Here is a 13,859-nt window from a genome sequence, read left to right on the forward strand (position 1 = left end):
TTGATCTAGGCTATATTCACTCTATAAAATAAATGTGTTAATTCTAAAAGCTTCAGAGGTCCAGGGTACGGCTGTTAGAAATTAATCCAACAGGATAAAGTGATTGGTGGAATTAATCATACAAATTGTGTTGTGCTAAAGAAAAAAAGGGTTATGTCATATGTTATAAAACCAGATAATCCAGGCCTGGATGGTGTCCTAAATTCTCCCCTACACAGTAAAACATCTGTAGTTGACTGTATACAGATGCATCTAAATTATTCAACCCCCATCGCAAATCAGCTTTACTGTTTAAATGTATAGACTTTCTGCTTTTTGCAGTGATTAAACCACCTTCGTTGAATCCCACCAGAGATTTTCTATGAGGTTCTGGTCAGGCGACTGTGACAGCTGCTGTAGAATCTTCCAGGACTTCTTCTGCAACCAAGCTTTGGTGGAATTTGAGGTCCGCTTGGGATCATTATCCCTTTGAAAGCTCCAGTTTTCTCACAGACGTTTCCTCCAAGGATTTCCTGATACTTCACTGAATCCGTCTGTCCTTCCACACGCTGCAGGTATCCAGTGGCAGAGGATGCAGAGCAGCCCTAGAGCATCACAGAGCCACCGCCATTCTTCCCTCTTCTTCCTCCAAACATACTGCTGATACATCGGGCCAGAAAGTTCCCTTTTTTTTCCATGGCCGTTGCACAGAGAAAACGTGCAGCATCAACAGTCGGGACTGTAAACAACAGTAGAATTTTACTGAAACTCATTTTGAACTCAACGTGTTTTCACGGGATGAAAGTAAAATTATAAAAGAACTAAAAGTCCTGAGATTTTTTAAAATGTAATTAATTACATCTAGAGAAGAAGGAAACATGTCAGAGCTAAATTCTTTAAACGGGTAAATTTTCCTTCAGAGCTGACTTCATGGCTGCCTCTGCACCAACAACCTCGACATGAATGCATGTAAACGGAGAAGAGCTAGTTCTTGATTTTTATCTTAGTTTTTATGGTTTAACAGGTCAGTACATGTACATGCAGTTAGAAATGATTAATTCATCGTGTCAGCCTGGTTAAACTGGACTTTCAGCAGTCTTGGTTTTTTTACACCACATCTGTAGCACTTTCTAATGTCCAGCTGGGCAGCTTCACACCATGTAAATATACAACCTCTATGTTTGCCGCCTCCATTGCTGATGCAAACATAAGTGCTTTTTCAAAAGTCAGTTCTTCCTCCAACACAGATCAGACAGTTTCTAAACGTCTCTTGTCACAAAAGTTACAGTCCTGCACCAGGTTTCTCAGTTCAGCCTTAGGCCGGCCACACACTACAAGATTTTAAGCCCTATTTTAAACAAGATTTGACCCCCCGACAATTGTGGGGACGTATCCCTACTGGAGCCTCGTTGCAAATGATTATTTGTCTGAGTAGTCTGCACATGTGTGGTGTCAACACGATTAATTTACTGCTCCAAATCGCGTCTTAGCCTTCCAGACCCTACATCGTAAATATCAAACTTGTTTGATATTTATGATTCTAGGTTGCAGTGCTGCTGACGGAGTACCCACAACAGCCAATGAGAGCGAGCAGACCGGGTAGTGTCACCAGACAGATCATACGTACATTGACTGCTCACAACCATTAACACAACTGTACATATACATTTTCGTACGTAAAGGGAGTATAAATGGGCCTTTAGGGTACTTTCACATTAATGTGGATTCCTCCCCCTCCCCCTTCCCTCGGCTGGCTTGCTTTCACACCAGCAACATCGAGCCATGCCCACATAGATATGAATAAGTAGATACGACACGCCCCTTTGAGCTGCATGCCTACGGTGAGGCTAAGCTAGTGGGGGGCATCCATGGTTGTAGAAGGCACAAAAACTAAAACAACAAGGATACCTGTACATTGTGCTACATATGGTTGCACATACGCCGTACGGTTGAAACAAGGAAACTGGGAATAACCTTCAAAGGTAAGAATAGTTTTTTGGCTCTTTTTTCATTATTAAATCTTGTTGAGAGCTTCAGTAACTACTTGGCTACTCACAAAATACTAACGCGAGCTAGCAGCTTGACAGCCAAATACCAGATGATTAATAGTAGCTGTAGTATAACTGTACAAGCAATAGTAGTAGTACTAAAAGTACAAGCAGCAGTAGTCGTATAAATAGCCGTTAGAGTCGTAGAAGTAGTATCAGCATTTGTAATAGTATTACCTGTTGTAGTAGCAGTGCCAGTATCAGCAGTAGTAGTTGGTGTACTACCACTACTACAAATAGTAATCGCATTACTATTACTACTACCACTACTGCTAATAGTAATAAAGCCTAATTCATATAAATCCAGATTACCCTCTACGTTCTTTCTCCAAACCAATTTTATGACAAACTTCTCTAACCCTCTACGTGACTGACATTGTGCATGATCTAGTAAATAAGCAAAGTAAAATAAATAAATAATAAGAAGTAAAATAACTAAAATTGTAGGCTACACTGGTAGAAAGCCCTTTTCCATTTTTTTTTTTAAATCAAATGTTCTGTATTAACAGCACGTTTTGATGTTGACAATAAAGTAAACTGCATGAAAATCGGTTGAGAAATGAGTAAGTAATGATTTACTTTCAGTGTACATGCATTGCCTTTGATGGGAACGTTGCCCCCACCAAAGTGGCCGCCACGTAGGCACGTCACTTAGCGGGCTGCTACAGCGCGCTGGTGTATCTGGTCTTCTATCTATGCGTGCCCAGGCCCACTTGCATCTGTACTCAGTCTGAAACAGCAGGTGGGGGTGTGCATGCAGCTGGTTAGAAGGAGGAGAGAGAAGAAGAAGTTACCATGGCAACCACTCGGGTCATGACCTGAGCGAAGATTGTTTTTGTTTTAACCCGGCAAAAAAAGTCCCTCCTGCAGCCATGGATGATTTAAAATCACTTTGAAAGATGCCAGCAACTTTCATATCCCTTCATCTCTTCATAGCTCTTCGTATCTGCACATCTACTACAGCCCAGAGGATTGAACGGGCCGAGCTGCAGATACAGCGGTTTTTGAGGTGACAGGAGACTTTTATTGCCTTTACACCTCCTCTCACTGACTCCAACTTGCGGTGAGTCACAGCAGACCGTTTATTGACTGGATTCTGATGATTTCCACCCTTTATTAGGAAAAACGTGAACAAACTGCCGCTCTGTGGAAAGAAGTTTAGTTTTCACGATGACGTCATAAAGCTGATACGACCTCCCCATGTGGGCCTGTCCCGGTGCCTGAATGCAGTCCGTTTGTATTCACAGTACCAAAACAAACTGGACTTTGGGCTCAAGTGCACTCGGATCCAGGACTGGGCCCCTAATGTGAAAGTACTCTCATAATTGCCTACACTTTGAATATTACTGTGGTGCCCTCTGTTGGCACTAAAATGATATAACATTCCACTGTCACTTCATAACACGGGGGAAGTCCTGAATAGTGACATTTCACTGTTTTATTTAAAATCTGTGCATATTCATGATTTTTTAAAGGCACCAGTATTGAACCAGCGCACCCAAGAAGTCGTCTGAGAGGAATCAAAGACAATTGGAGCAACGGTGTGGCATGCAAATCAACACAGACGGAAGATAGGCTGCCAATTATAGAAGTACGATATTACTACCTAATTTTTTAGTGGCAGAAATGGGCTTCAAGTGTAAAACATCATGAAATAAATATGTAAAATGAGAGTGACAAAATTAAAAAAAAGCAGAATAAGAATAAAAATCGCTAAATGAAGTGCAGGATTTAGCCCAAAGTTTGTACAGCCAGATGTTTTAAGTCTTTTTTAAATAAGTAGAAATTATGTTTACTAAGCATGTAAATGAACTGAAGAGTCTGTGATGCTTAGACTTAAATAACAGTGTTCATGCTTTGTTAATTCAGATTAAAGCTTTGATAAAAAACACACTGACACCAGAAATGGATGCTTCAAAGCTTTAATGCAGAGATTGATATTGTTGGTGTGTAGCACAGACTAAGAGCTGTCAGAGAAAAGCCGGTTTTCAGGAGAGGAGTGGCGTCTAGAACTCAGCAGAAGCTTCCTGGCCTTGGTTGATGTAGCTGTTGATGTAGTCCACGAAGCTGGAGACACGGGTGTAGACCCCAGGATGACCAGGAAGACCACAACTGCCATAGCTCATGATGCCCACCTGGACAAAGTCACCGCCACTACGGCACACCAGTGGGCCGCCGTAATCCCCCTTTAATGGCAGGAAACAAACCGTTAATCACATTCAGGTTGGCTGTTTTATTCTAAAAGGGTTCAAACTTTAATCTGATGGTCAAACTCACCTTGCAGGCGTCCTTTCCTCCAGCCAGGTCTCCTGCACACAGCTGCTCATCGGTCAGGTTAGGATAGGTCTCCTTACAGACGTTCTGAGGGATGATGGGAATCCTCAGCTGCTGAAGGGTTTCTGGAGAAGGGAGGGGAACTGCAGAGACACAGGGGTCATAATGATTCTGGGCTTATACTTTCTCACAGCCCTGTATGTCCTTGTACATCATGTAAACCCTCTTGGTGTGACCCTTACCCTCATCTCCGACGTTCCCCCATCCTGTGATCCAACACTCGGACGAAGAGTCGAAGGAGTCGGTGGCTCTCGGCAGCCGGATCGGTTTAACGAGCTGAGAGAAAGTGATCGTCTTCTTCAGCTTCACCAGGGAGAGGTCGTTGATGTAGCCGTTGCCCACGGCTCGATATCCAGGATGAGGCATGTCAAACTCGATGCCCATGTAACGAGCCGACGCCTTCTGCAGGTCATGGGAGCCGACCCAGGCCATGGAGCGGGTCACGTCAGGCCTAGGGTCTCTAGAAGCAAACAAATACCAGTGGATCAGGACTCAGAGTGTTCAGTATTGTGTTGATCTGTGTAACCTTGATGAACAGAGTAATGAAGAAACCTCGCTGTCCTTTTCAGACTGAATAAAGCTTTTAGAAACAGAAGCTTATGTGTGAAGTTATTTTATTATAACGGTGCTTTTAGCTGCAGAAATCCTGGACACAGATACTGACTTGTCCCAGCAGTTGGCAGCAGTGAGCACCCACTGACTGTTGAGGATGGTTCCACCGCAGCGCCACTTTTTGGTGCGGCTACTGAAGACATTGAGGTAAACCATCCACGGCCACCCGCCTTTTGGAGCGTTCTTCCCCCCGATGATGGAGCTCCCCACCTCAGCACCAAACAGACCTGAACAAGAACAAAACAAACCAGATCAGAATGATGATAAACCTCTGACAGGTCCCTGCAAAACACAAATCTTTGTAGTCTGTGTTCTAATTTCTGGTCAGAAACAGGGGTGTAGCGGGGATTTTTGGCCCCCAGAAAGAATATTACACGGGGCCGTCCTTAACCAGCTAGCCAGTCAACAAATGTTGCATCAAATTTTTAATCTCTTTATTCTATTTTATATTTGTTTTGTTGTTTTCTCTGCACAGTTTTTCTTTTTTTTCTATCCCCCCCCCCCCCAATTTGTTGTCTCTTTTTAATGTTTATTATATGTAAATAATTTTGTAAATCAGCACCACAACTTGCTACCCATTTATCTGTCTGTGTAGCAAATATTTGTTTGTATGCACTTATTGGTGAATAAAAGATATATATATATATATATACTGCATTTCATGTAAAGTTATGAAATTTTAAATAAAATTTAAAAACATATATACATATATGAGAAAATATATATATTAAAAAAATACATATAAAATATATATCTATTTACATATTTGCCTTGCATAAAATTACAAAATTTAAAATAAATTAAAACACACACACACATATATTATATATATATCTAATATATATAAAATATTAGTATAACAAAAAGAATATATATTGAAAATACATATATAAAAATATTTATTTATAATTTGCATTGCATAAAATTATAAAATCTTAAATTAAAACACACACACATATATATTAGTATAAAATATATATATATATTAAAAATACACATTATATATTATATAAAATATATATTTATTTATATATTTGCCTTGCATACAATTTTAAATAAATGAAGACACACACACATATAAGAAAATATATATTTATTAAAAATATATATTTATATTTTTGCCTTGCATAAAATTATAGAATTTTAGATAAATTAAACCACACACACACACACACACACCCATATATATATATATTCTTTTTTTAATTTTAATTTCCCTTTCTATAAGCAATAATTTTATCATGCTAAAATTAAATTAACTTGCATTACTTTGCAGTGCTGGACATTCGGAGATTTCTAAGGGAGGGGCAGGGCCCCCAGTATCGTATTTCACTCTGTATTACTCCATATTACAGTTCTTATACTGTTTTGTGAGTGTTTTTTGAACAAATATGACCATCCTGTAATCAAACTAGCATTGAAAGGGTTAAAATCCTGAACATTTTCAATAATTGATTGTTTTGATCACAACTGAAGTTGTTCAAAAGATATGACCAAAAAAAAGCAGAAAAAAATGAATGTATACTATTTTTATTGCTGTTTTTGTCCCTAATGACTCGAAAGGGAAGAAAATTTTATATCTGTTTCTACACAAAAACTAAAAATGCAACAAAGTCAATATTTTGGCTGATCATTGACATGTCCACGCTGGATTTAGAAATAACGTTCCAGCCATCCAAAGATAACACATGTTAAAAAACAACATTGACTTTAAGTAATCAAACTGGCATTTAAAGGGTTAAAATCCTCAAAAGGATTGAATGGAGGTTTAAACTAATCTGTTAAGTTTTTACAGCAGGTTTTGGAAGGGGACATTTTTGTCCTTAATGGCTTTAAAGGGTAGTAAATTAAAGTGATGCCTGAGAGTTAATATAAGCTGTTTTCACCCAAAAATCAACATTTATGTCTTATTTTATATCCAAAAATCAAAGCTCAGGCCTGAATTTTCTTTGGTAATTAATCTGATGATGCAGGATGCAAAACTTCTTAGTCTTCTTGAGCTCACGTCAAAAACATTTCTCGCTGCTTATTGCCAATTCTTCATGTCAGCTATTTTTCTATTTTTCTATCATAGAATAAGATGTTTGGATGTTTGTCTTTCAGGCTAGTTTTCCTTCTAATAAGTGAAAAAGATGTTTTTGACTAGAAAGTAGACAAGCACACGGCAGTGATTACAACACAAAACTGACAGAATTGTGAACTTTTCCTTTAAATTTGGAGAGAAACTCACAGGCAGCCTGTTCTCAGAAACCAACAGAGGCAGACATTAGTTTATAAAATGCTGAAGCCAAAATCCTTCAGTTTAAAACAGACTAACATTTTTGATAGTTCATCCTTGTGCTCTCCTCAAATTTACAACCCTCGGGACACCTTCGAGGCAAAAATGTACACGTACAGAAAAGTTGCCATTAAATCAGCATACATCAATATTTTTTTCTACTTTTTTTTTCATAAATTTCTTCAACAACTTCAGACCGGCTCCAATCTACCAAATATTAAATAATTTTAAAGATTTTAACCCTTTAAATGCCGGTTTGATTATTTAAAATATTTTATTTTTTCACTAAAAAACAGAAAAAGTACATTATTTTTCATATAATTAACAGTAGAAAGATGGGACTTTGGTGCTGATGAGAGTCTCTGATGGGTCAAAGATTAACAACAAAACTGATTTGATTGCACTTGTATTTTTTTTGTAGTGCCAGCTTTCACATTCGGGCACCCTCTTGACACCTTTGAGGCAAAAATGTACACGTACAAAAAAAACTGCCATTTTTTGTACGTGTTCATTTTTGCCTCGAGGGTGTCCCAAAGGTACAAAATTCACTGAGAGAGTATGAATGACATTTAAGAGTAAAACATGTTGGATTTCACAAATTTAACTAGAAAGCAAAGTTCCTGTAAAAATTCGTGCCACAGGCTGTAAAACTGACAAAATGATCACAAATTTAAAAAAAAAAAGTTGAGAAAAATGGCCAAAAATGCCCGAGGAGGGCACAAGGGTTAAAGTCAGTGAACTACCTTTAATAAATCAAATCCAGATACATAATTAAAGCATAATGCTGACGTGTCTCACCTCCACAGTAGTGGATCAGCACCAGCACGGTCAGGAGTTTGCAGAAAGCCATGATGGTGAAGAGTGAAGCTCTGCAGAATGCACCGAGACCCTGCAGCTTTTTATCAGCCGCTCTCTTATCAGCAACATCAGCTCAGGTTTTTTTCTCAGAATGTGGAAAATTACTCGCATGCTGTGATGTAGAGATCTGGTACTCTGCAGCAGCATTTCAACTTTGAAACATTTTATATTAATGCACAACTAAAGCGCAGCGAGTGCCGTTTTATTGTTTATTATCTCAAAGCACAAGTTATGAGGAGAAATATGAGAAAGTTTAATGAGCTCTCTTACCTAATATTAGTAATGTTTCATATCATCTATTTAAAATAAATAATCTATAACACACACTTGTATTTACTTCTTTCAAACAAACCAGTCATTTGACCCTGTTTACCCATGAAAACAGATAAATTTAGTTTGTTTTCATATTTTGATTTATTCATCTTGTTTTCTCAGGATTACAACACTGTCTGTTTCTCAAGATCTTGATAAATAACCATGTGATCATTTGGCTTTTTCAATTGGTTATTTGGACTGATATCATAGTTTGACCTTTTAGGGCCATCGTTTTTAATTTTAAGCCACATTATTGCCTAAAAACATTGTGATTTTCTTTTTTATATATTTGCCCTTTAAAAGCATTATTTTATCATCTAATTTCATGTTTTGACCTTTTGAACAAATAAAATTGACTTTTTATCTCGTATTTGACATTTGAGGTTAACAGTTTTAATTTTAAGTCATATTTTGGCTTAAAAACATGGTTGTGACTTTCTTTTTTTATATATTTGCCTTTTCAAAACATTATTTTAACATCTAATTTTGTGCTTTGACCTAAAGCAAAAATGAAGTCTGTATGATGAAGTGAGCTGAAGTTTGAGCCTTAGAAGTTGAAACAGTTTTCGAGGATCTAAAGAGTTTAGTTGTATTGCCGTAGATGGGGAACTGAATGGGTTTCGATCACGCTTTGAAGCTTACTGTGCCAAATCCGTTGATCATTTTGCCCTTAAATCTTTTTTTGTGAGCAAGAGGAGACGTTTGGCTATGTTTTGCTGTTAATATTATAAATGTGGACCAAATATTTTATTCAGCAGAACAGTTTCTTCGGGAAGTTCTGCCTCTATTTCACACAGCTTCTGTGCTCTAAGTGTGACATCATCACTCTAAGCCTCTCCATTTACCCCCATTGTAAACGTCTGAGAGAGCTCAAATATTCATGAAGTTTGATCAGTGATTATAAGAAATCTGTAAAAGATATCAATAATGTGAATCAGTCCTAGATAGCTGAAGAGTTTGTCTACGTTTTAAAGCAAAAATGAAGTTTGTATGTTGAAGTGAGCTGAAGTTATAAGCCTTAAAAGTTGGAACCATTTTAGAGGATCTAAAGTGTTGGCCCATCTGAAATAATGTTAATTTAGTTTTAGAAAAAGCAAAATGGTTTAAAAAAGTATAAATGATATAAAAAATATTTAAAATAGCTGAAAAGAGCATCGGAAGCTGAAGAGTTTGATAGTAGAATAGTGAAAATATTCCAAAAAATGCCAAAGTTATGAGGAGTTAAAAAAAAGTGCAGTTTTTAAGAAATGCCCTATTCAATTGAATGGCAAAAAATGTTGCAGAAAAAGTGTAATATTTAAAAATTATAAACGTTTTAAATGAGAAAAGTCATAGCCATCATGTCCTAAAAGAGCTGGATAGAATGATATGAGAATGATGAGTATAGCTCAAAGAGTGAAAGAGCAGATGGGGTCCAAAAAACGTACAGAAAAAACAAAATGGCTGACGCAAATATCAATAGTGTGGATGCTTACTCAGCATCCCCACTAATTACAGTGTTCATACTTTGTTAATTCAGATTAAAGCTTTGATAAAAAACACACTGACACCAGAAATGGATGCTTCAAAGCTTTAATGCAGAGATTGATATTGTTGGTGTGTAGCACTGACTAAGAGCTGTCAGGGATAAGCCGGTTTTCAGGAGAGGAGCAACGTCTAGAACTCAGCAGAAGCTTCCTGGCCTTGGTTGATGTAGCTGTTGATGTAGTCCACGAAGCTGGAGACACGGGTGTAGACCCCAGGACGACCAGGGAGACCACAACTGCCATAGCTCATGATGCCCACCTGGACAAAGTCACCGCCACTACGGCACACCAGTGGGCCGCCGTAATCCCCCTTCAACGGCAGGAAACAAACTGTTAATCACATTCAGGTTGGCTGTTTTATTCTGAAAGGGTTCAAACTTTACTCTGACGGTCAAACTCACCTTGCAGGCGTCCTTTCCTCCAGCCAGGTCTCCTGCACACAGCTGCTCATCGGTCAGGTGAGGATAGGTCCTCTTACAGACGTTCTGAGGGATGATGGGAATCCTCAGCTGCTGAAGGGTTTCTGGAGAAGGGAGGGGAACTGCAGAGACACAGGGGTCATAATGATTCTGGGCTTATACTTTCTCACAGCCCTGTATGTCCTTGTACATCATGCAAACCCTCTTGGTGTGACCCTTACCCTCGTCTCCGACGTTCCCCCATCCTGTGATCCAACACTCGGACGAAGAGTCGAAGGAGTCGGTGGCTCTCGGCAGCCGGATCGGTTTAACGAGCTGAGAGAAAGTGATCGTCTTCTTCAGCTTCACCAGGGAGAGGTCGTTGATGTAGCCGTCGCCCACGGCTCGATATCCAGGATGAGGCATGTGATTATAGATGCCCATGTAACGAGCCGACGCCTTCTGCAGGTCGTGGGAGCCGACCCAGGCCATGGAGCGGGTCACGTCAGGCCTAGGGTATCTAGAAGCAAACAAATACCAGTGGATCAGGACTCAGAGAGTTCAGTATTGTGTTGATCTGTGTAACCTTGATTAAATGAGTAATGAAGAAACCTCGCTGTCCTTTTTAGACTGAATAAAGCTTTTAGAAACAGAAGCTTATGTGTGAAGTTATTTTATTATAACGGTGCTTTTTAGCTGCAGAAATCCTGGACACAGATACTGACTTGTCCCAGCAGTTGGCAGCAGTGAGCACCCACTGACTGTTGAGGATGGTTCCACCGCAGCGCCACTTTTTGGTGCGGTTACCGTAGACGTTGACGTAAACCATCCACGGCCACCCGCCCTTTGGAGCGTTCTCCCCCCCGATGATGGAGCTCCCCACCTCAGCACCAAACAGACCTGAACAAGAACAAAACAAACCAGATCAGAATGATGATAAACCTCTGACAGGTCCCTGCAAAACACAAATCTTTTTATGTTTGTGTTCTAATTTCTGGTCAGAAATATCCCGTTGCTATGGTGGCCAGAAAGAGCAACTGTAAAAGTATTTAATAGCTGCAAAAACTCATTCCACCAGATGTCAGAAAACAAATGCAACAGTATTTAAAGAATGTAAATAAATTTAACATCATTAAAATATTTTATGATACCTAAAATACATAAATGATAAATTATTAAATCTTTTTGCATTCAACTAAAAAATGAAATAAAATCATAACTTGCAAAAATAATTAACTCTTGCAAAAAAATTTGATTTTTTTTTGCAGTAAGTGAACATTTTTTTCTTAATTTTTTTCCTCTTTTTGGAAATGTGTATGCATTTTATTTTTTATTTTTTTATTGCAATCATTAAACATTTTTACAGTGGACCTTTAGGGTCATCGTATATATAACAACTTACCCCAATGACCCATACATGTACATATAAGGATATTTTTACATTTTGGCTTCTTTAAAACATAAAAAACACAACATAATTGTTCCAAATTTACATAAAGTTTTATGAATTTTCTTGGGATGTTTGAAGAAATTTGCTTTGAATTTTTCTTGGATTTTATTGAACATTTTTGGGGTTATGTTTATATATTTTGGAGTCTTCTGAAATTTGTAGGTCTTTTCAGGGGTATGCAGGGAATTTATTTGAGCTATTTCAGGAAATATGATTGGAAATAATGGTGGGGAATTTTCTTTGAAATTTTCCTGAATTTTTAGGGATCTTTTTGGGATTTTCTTTTTTTTTTTTTTTGACTTTTTTTGACTTTTGATTTTTGGGAGGTATTTTTCCTTTGGACAGTTTCAATAAATTTGATTGGAATTGGGGGGGCGGGGGGGTATTTGTAATTTCTTGAGAATTTTATTAAAAATTCTGGGTGAAATTTACTTAGAAATTTTGGTGAATTTTGTTAAAAACGGAACTACATTTTTAAAGAATATTTGGAGAACATTTAATGCAATCTTTAGGCCTTTCAGGAAAGTTTACTGAAATATTTGGGGATTATTTTAGGAGGTATCTTTTTAAAGAATTCATGAATTTTCACAGAATTCTTTGGTAATGTCTCAGACATTTTAGGGAAATCAATTTATTTTTTATATTTTGAGAATCTCTAATAATTCTAAAGGGAATTTCCAAGACCTGGACTTTTGGTGGAAATTTAGTTTATAATTGACCTCACCGCAATAGTTGCATGTGAAAAGATGCTTAGAAAAAGAACAATGATCTATCTAAAGAGCAATGGGGTGATTTTGGCCGTCATATTTTGGAAGTAAGAACCTAATTTGTCAAGAAATGGACGGACTGTATAAGTGCATTAGTGAAATGGTACAGATCCTCTACAGACCTCAACAAGTTCTCCCATCATCAGAAATCTGACCCTGTACATCCCTTATTGGCAGGCGCCATTCCACCTGACTGAGACTCATAATGTAAAAAATATGCACCTTTTTTTTTTGTAAAAACTACTTCCTGTTCAAATACGAGGTTTATGTTATAAACTTAGTAGAGTACGCTGTTAAAACTAATGTGCCAATGCAGGAAGCAAAAACTCATGTCAGATTATTTTTCTATTTTTCTATCATTGAATAAGATGTTTAGATGTTTGTCTTTCAGGCTAATTTCCCTTCTAATAAGTGAATAAGATGTTTTTGACTAGAAAGTAGACAAGCACACGGCAGTGATTACAACACAAAACTGACAGAATTGTGAACTTTTCCTTTAAATTTGGAGAGAAACTCACAGGCAGCCTGTTCTCAGAAACTAACAGAGATAGACATTAGTTTATAAAATATTAAAGCCAAAATCCTTCAATTTAAACACTAAACCTGGTAGTTTAAAAAAGATTCCTCTAGTTGGAGTCAGTAAACTACCTTTAATAAATCAAATCCAGATACATAATTAAAGCATAATGCTGACGTGTCTCACCTCCACAGTAGTGGATCAGCACCAGTGAGGTCAGGAGTTTGCAGAAAGCCATGATGGTGAAGAGTGAAGCTCTGCAGAATGCACCAAGACCCTGCAGCTTTTTATCAGCTGTTCTCTTATCAGCAACATCAGCTCAGGTTTTTTTTCTCAGAATGTGGAAAATGACTCAAATCCTGTGATGTAGAGAGCTGGTACTCTGCAGCAGTATTTCAACTTTGAAACATTTCATATTTAAGCACAACTAAAGCCCAGCGAGTGCCATTTTATTGTTTATTATCTCAAAGCACAAGTTATGAGGAGAAATATGAGAAAGTTTAATGAGCTCTCTTACTTAATATTAGTAATGTTTCATATCATCTACTTAAAATAAATAATTTATAACACACGCTTGTATTTATTACTCATGATCCTGTTTACACATTAAAACAGATAAATTTAGATTGTTTCCATGATATTTTGATTTGTTCATCTTGTTTTCTCAGGATTAAAACACTGCTTTTCCCTGATGACAAGTTTATTTTGGTCTAGTCTCAAGATCTGAAGAAATTACCATGTGATAACAGGAAAACCAGTGCTGTTTACCCAAGTTAT

The 13,859-nt window shown here is 37.7% G+C and overlaps 2 protein-coding genes across 2 annotated transcripts; both read right to left on the reverse strand.

The window, feature by feature from the left end:
* Positions 1-3,935: 3,935 nt before the first annotated feature.
* On the reverse strand, positions 3,936-8,165 carry LOC121503709 (tryptase-2-like). The gene is made up of 5 exons (XM_041778241.1): positions 8,050-8,165; positions 5,026-5,200; positions 4,544-4,821; positions 4,305-4,444; positions 3,936-4,213 (listed from the first exon to the last, which is right to left on the reverse strand). The coding sequence occupies exons 1-5, from the start codon at positions 8,099-8,101 to the stop codon at positions 4,034-4,036; spliced, it is 825 nt and encodes a 274-aa protein (XP_041634175.1). The 5' UTR covers positions 8,102-8,165; the 3' UTR covers positions 3,936-4,033.
* A 1,815-nt stretch (positions 8,166-9,980) lies between these two features.
* Positions 9,981-13,331, reverse strand: LOC121503729 (tryptase-2-like). The gene is made up of 5 exons (XM_041778268.1): positions 13,269-13,331; positions 11,074-11,248; positions 10,591-10,868; positions 10,352-10,491; positions 9,981-10,260 (listed from the first exon to the last, which is right to left on the reverse strand). The coding sequence occupies exons 1-5, from the start codon at positions 13,318-13,320 to the stop codon at positions 10,081-10,083; spliced, it is 825 nt and encodes a 274-aa protein (XP_041634202.1). The 5' UTR covers positions 13,321-13,331; the 3' UTR covers positions 9,981-10,080.
* Positions 13,332-13,859: the final 528 nt, after the last annotated feature.

Source organism: Cheilinus undulatus, linkage group 21 (assembly GCF_018320785.1).
Source record: "Cheilinus undulatus linkage group 21, ASM1832078v1, whole genome shotgun sequence".
Taxonomy (NCBI): Eukaryota; Metazoa; Chordata; class Actinopteri; order Labriformes; family Labridae; genus Cheilinus; species Cheilinus undulatus.

Excerpts from the sequence above, each read along its gene's own strand:
- LOC121503729 (XM_041778268.1), bottom strand. The coding sequence starts at position 13,320 with ATGGCTTTCTGCAAACTCCTGACCTCACTGGTGCTGATCCACTACTGT. Across the intron at positions 11,249-13,268 it reads GCTGATCCACTACTGTGGAG|GTCTGTTTGGTGCTGAGGTG; the intron begins GTGAGACACGTC and ends GTTCTTGTTCAG. Across the intron at positions 10,869-11,073 it reads GCTGCCAACTGCTGGGACAA|ATACCCTAGGCCTGACGTGA; the intron begins GTCAGTATCTGT and ends GTTTGCTTCTAG.
- LOC121503709 (XM_041778241.1), bottom strand. The coding sequence starts at position 8,101 with ATGGCTTTCTGCAAACTCCTGACCGTGCTGGTGCTGATCCACTACTGT. Across the intron at positions 5,201-8,049 it reads GCTGATCCACTACTGTGGAG|GTCTGTTTGGTGCTGAGGTG; the intron begins GTGAGACACGTC and ends GTTCTTGTTCAG. Across the intron at positions 4,445-4,543 it reads GGGGAACGTCGGAGATGAGG|TTCCCCTCCCTTCTCCAGAA; the intron begins GTAAGGGTCACA and ends GTGTCTCTGCAG.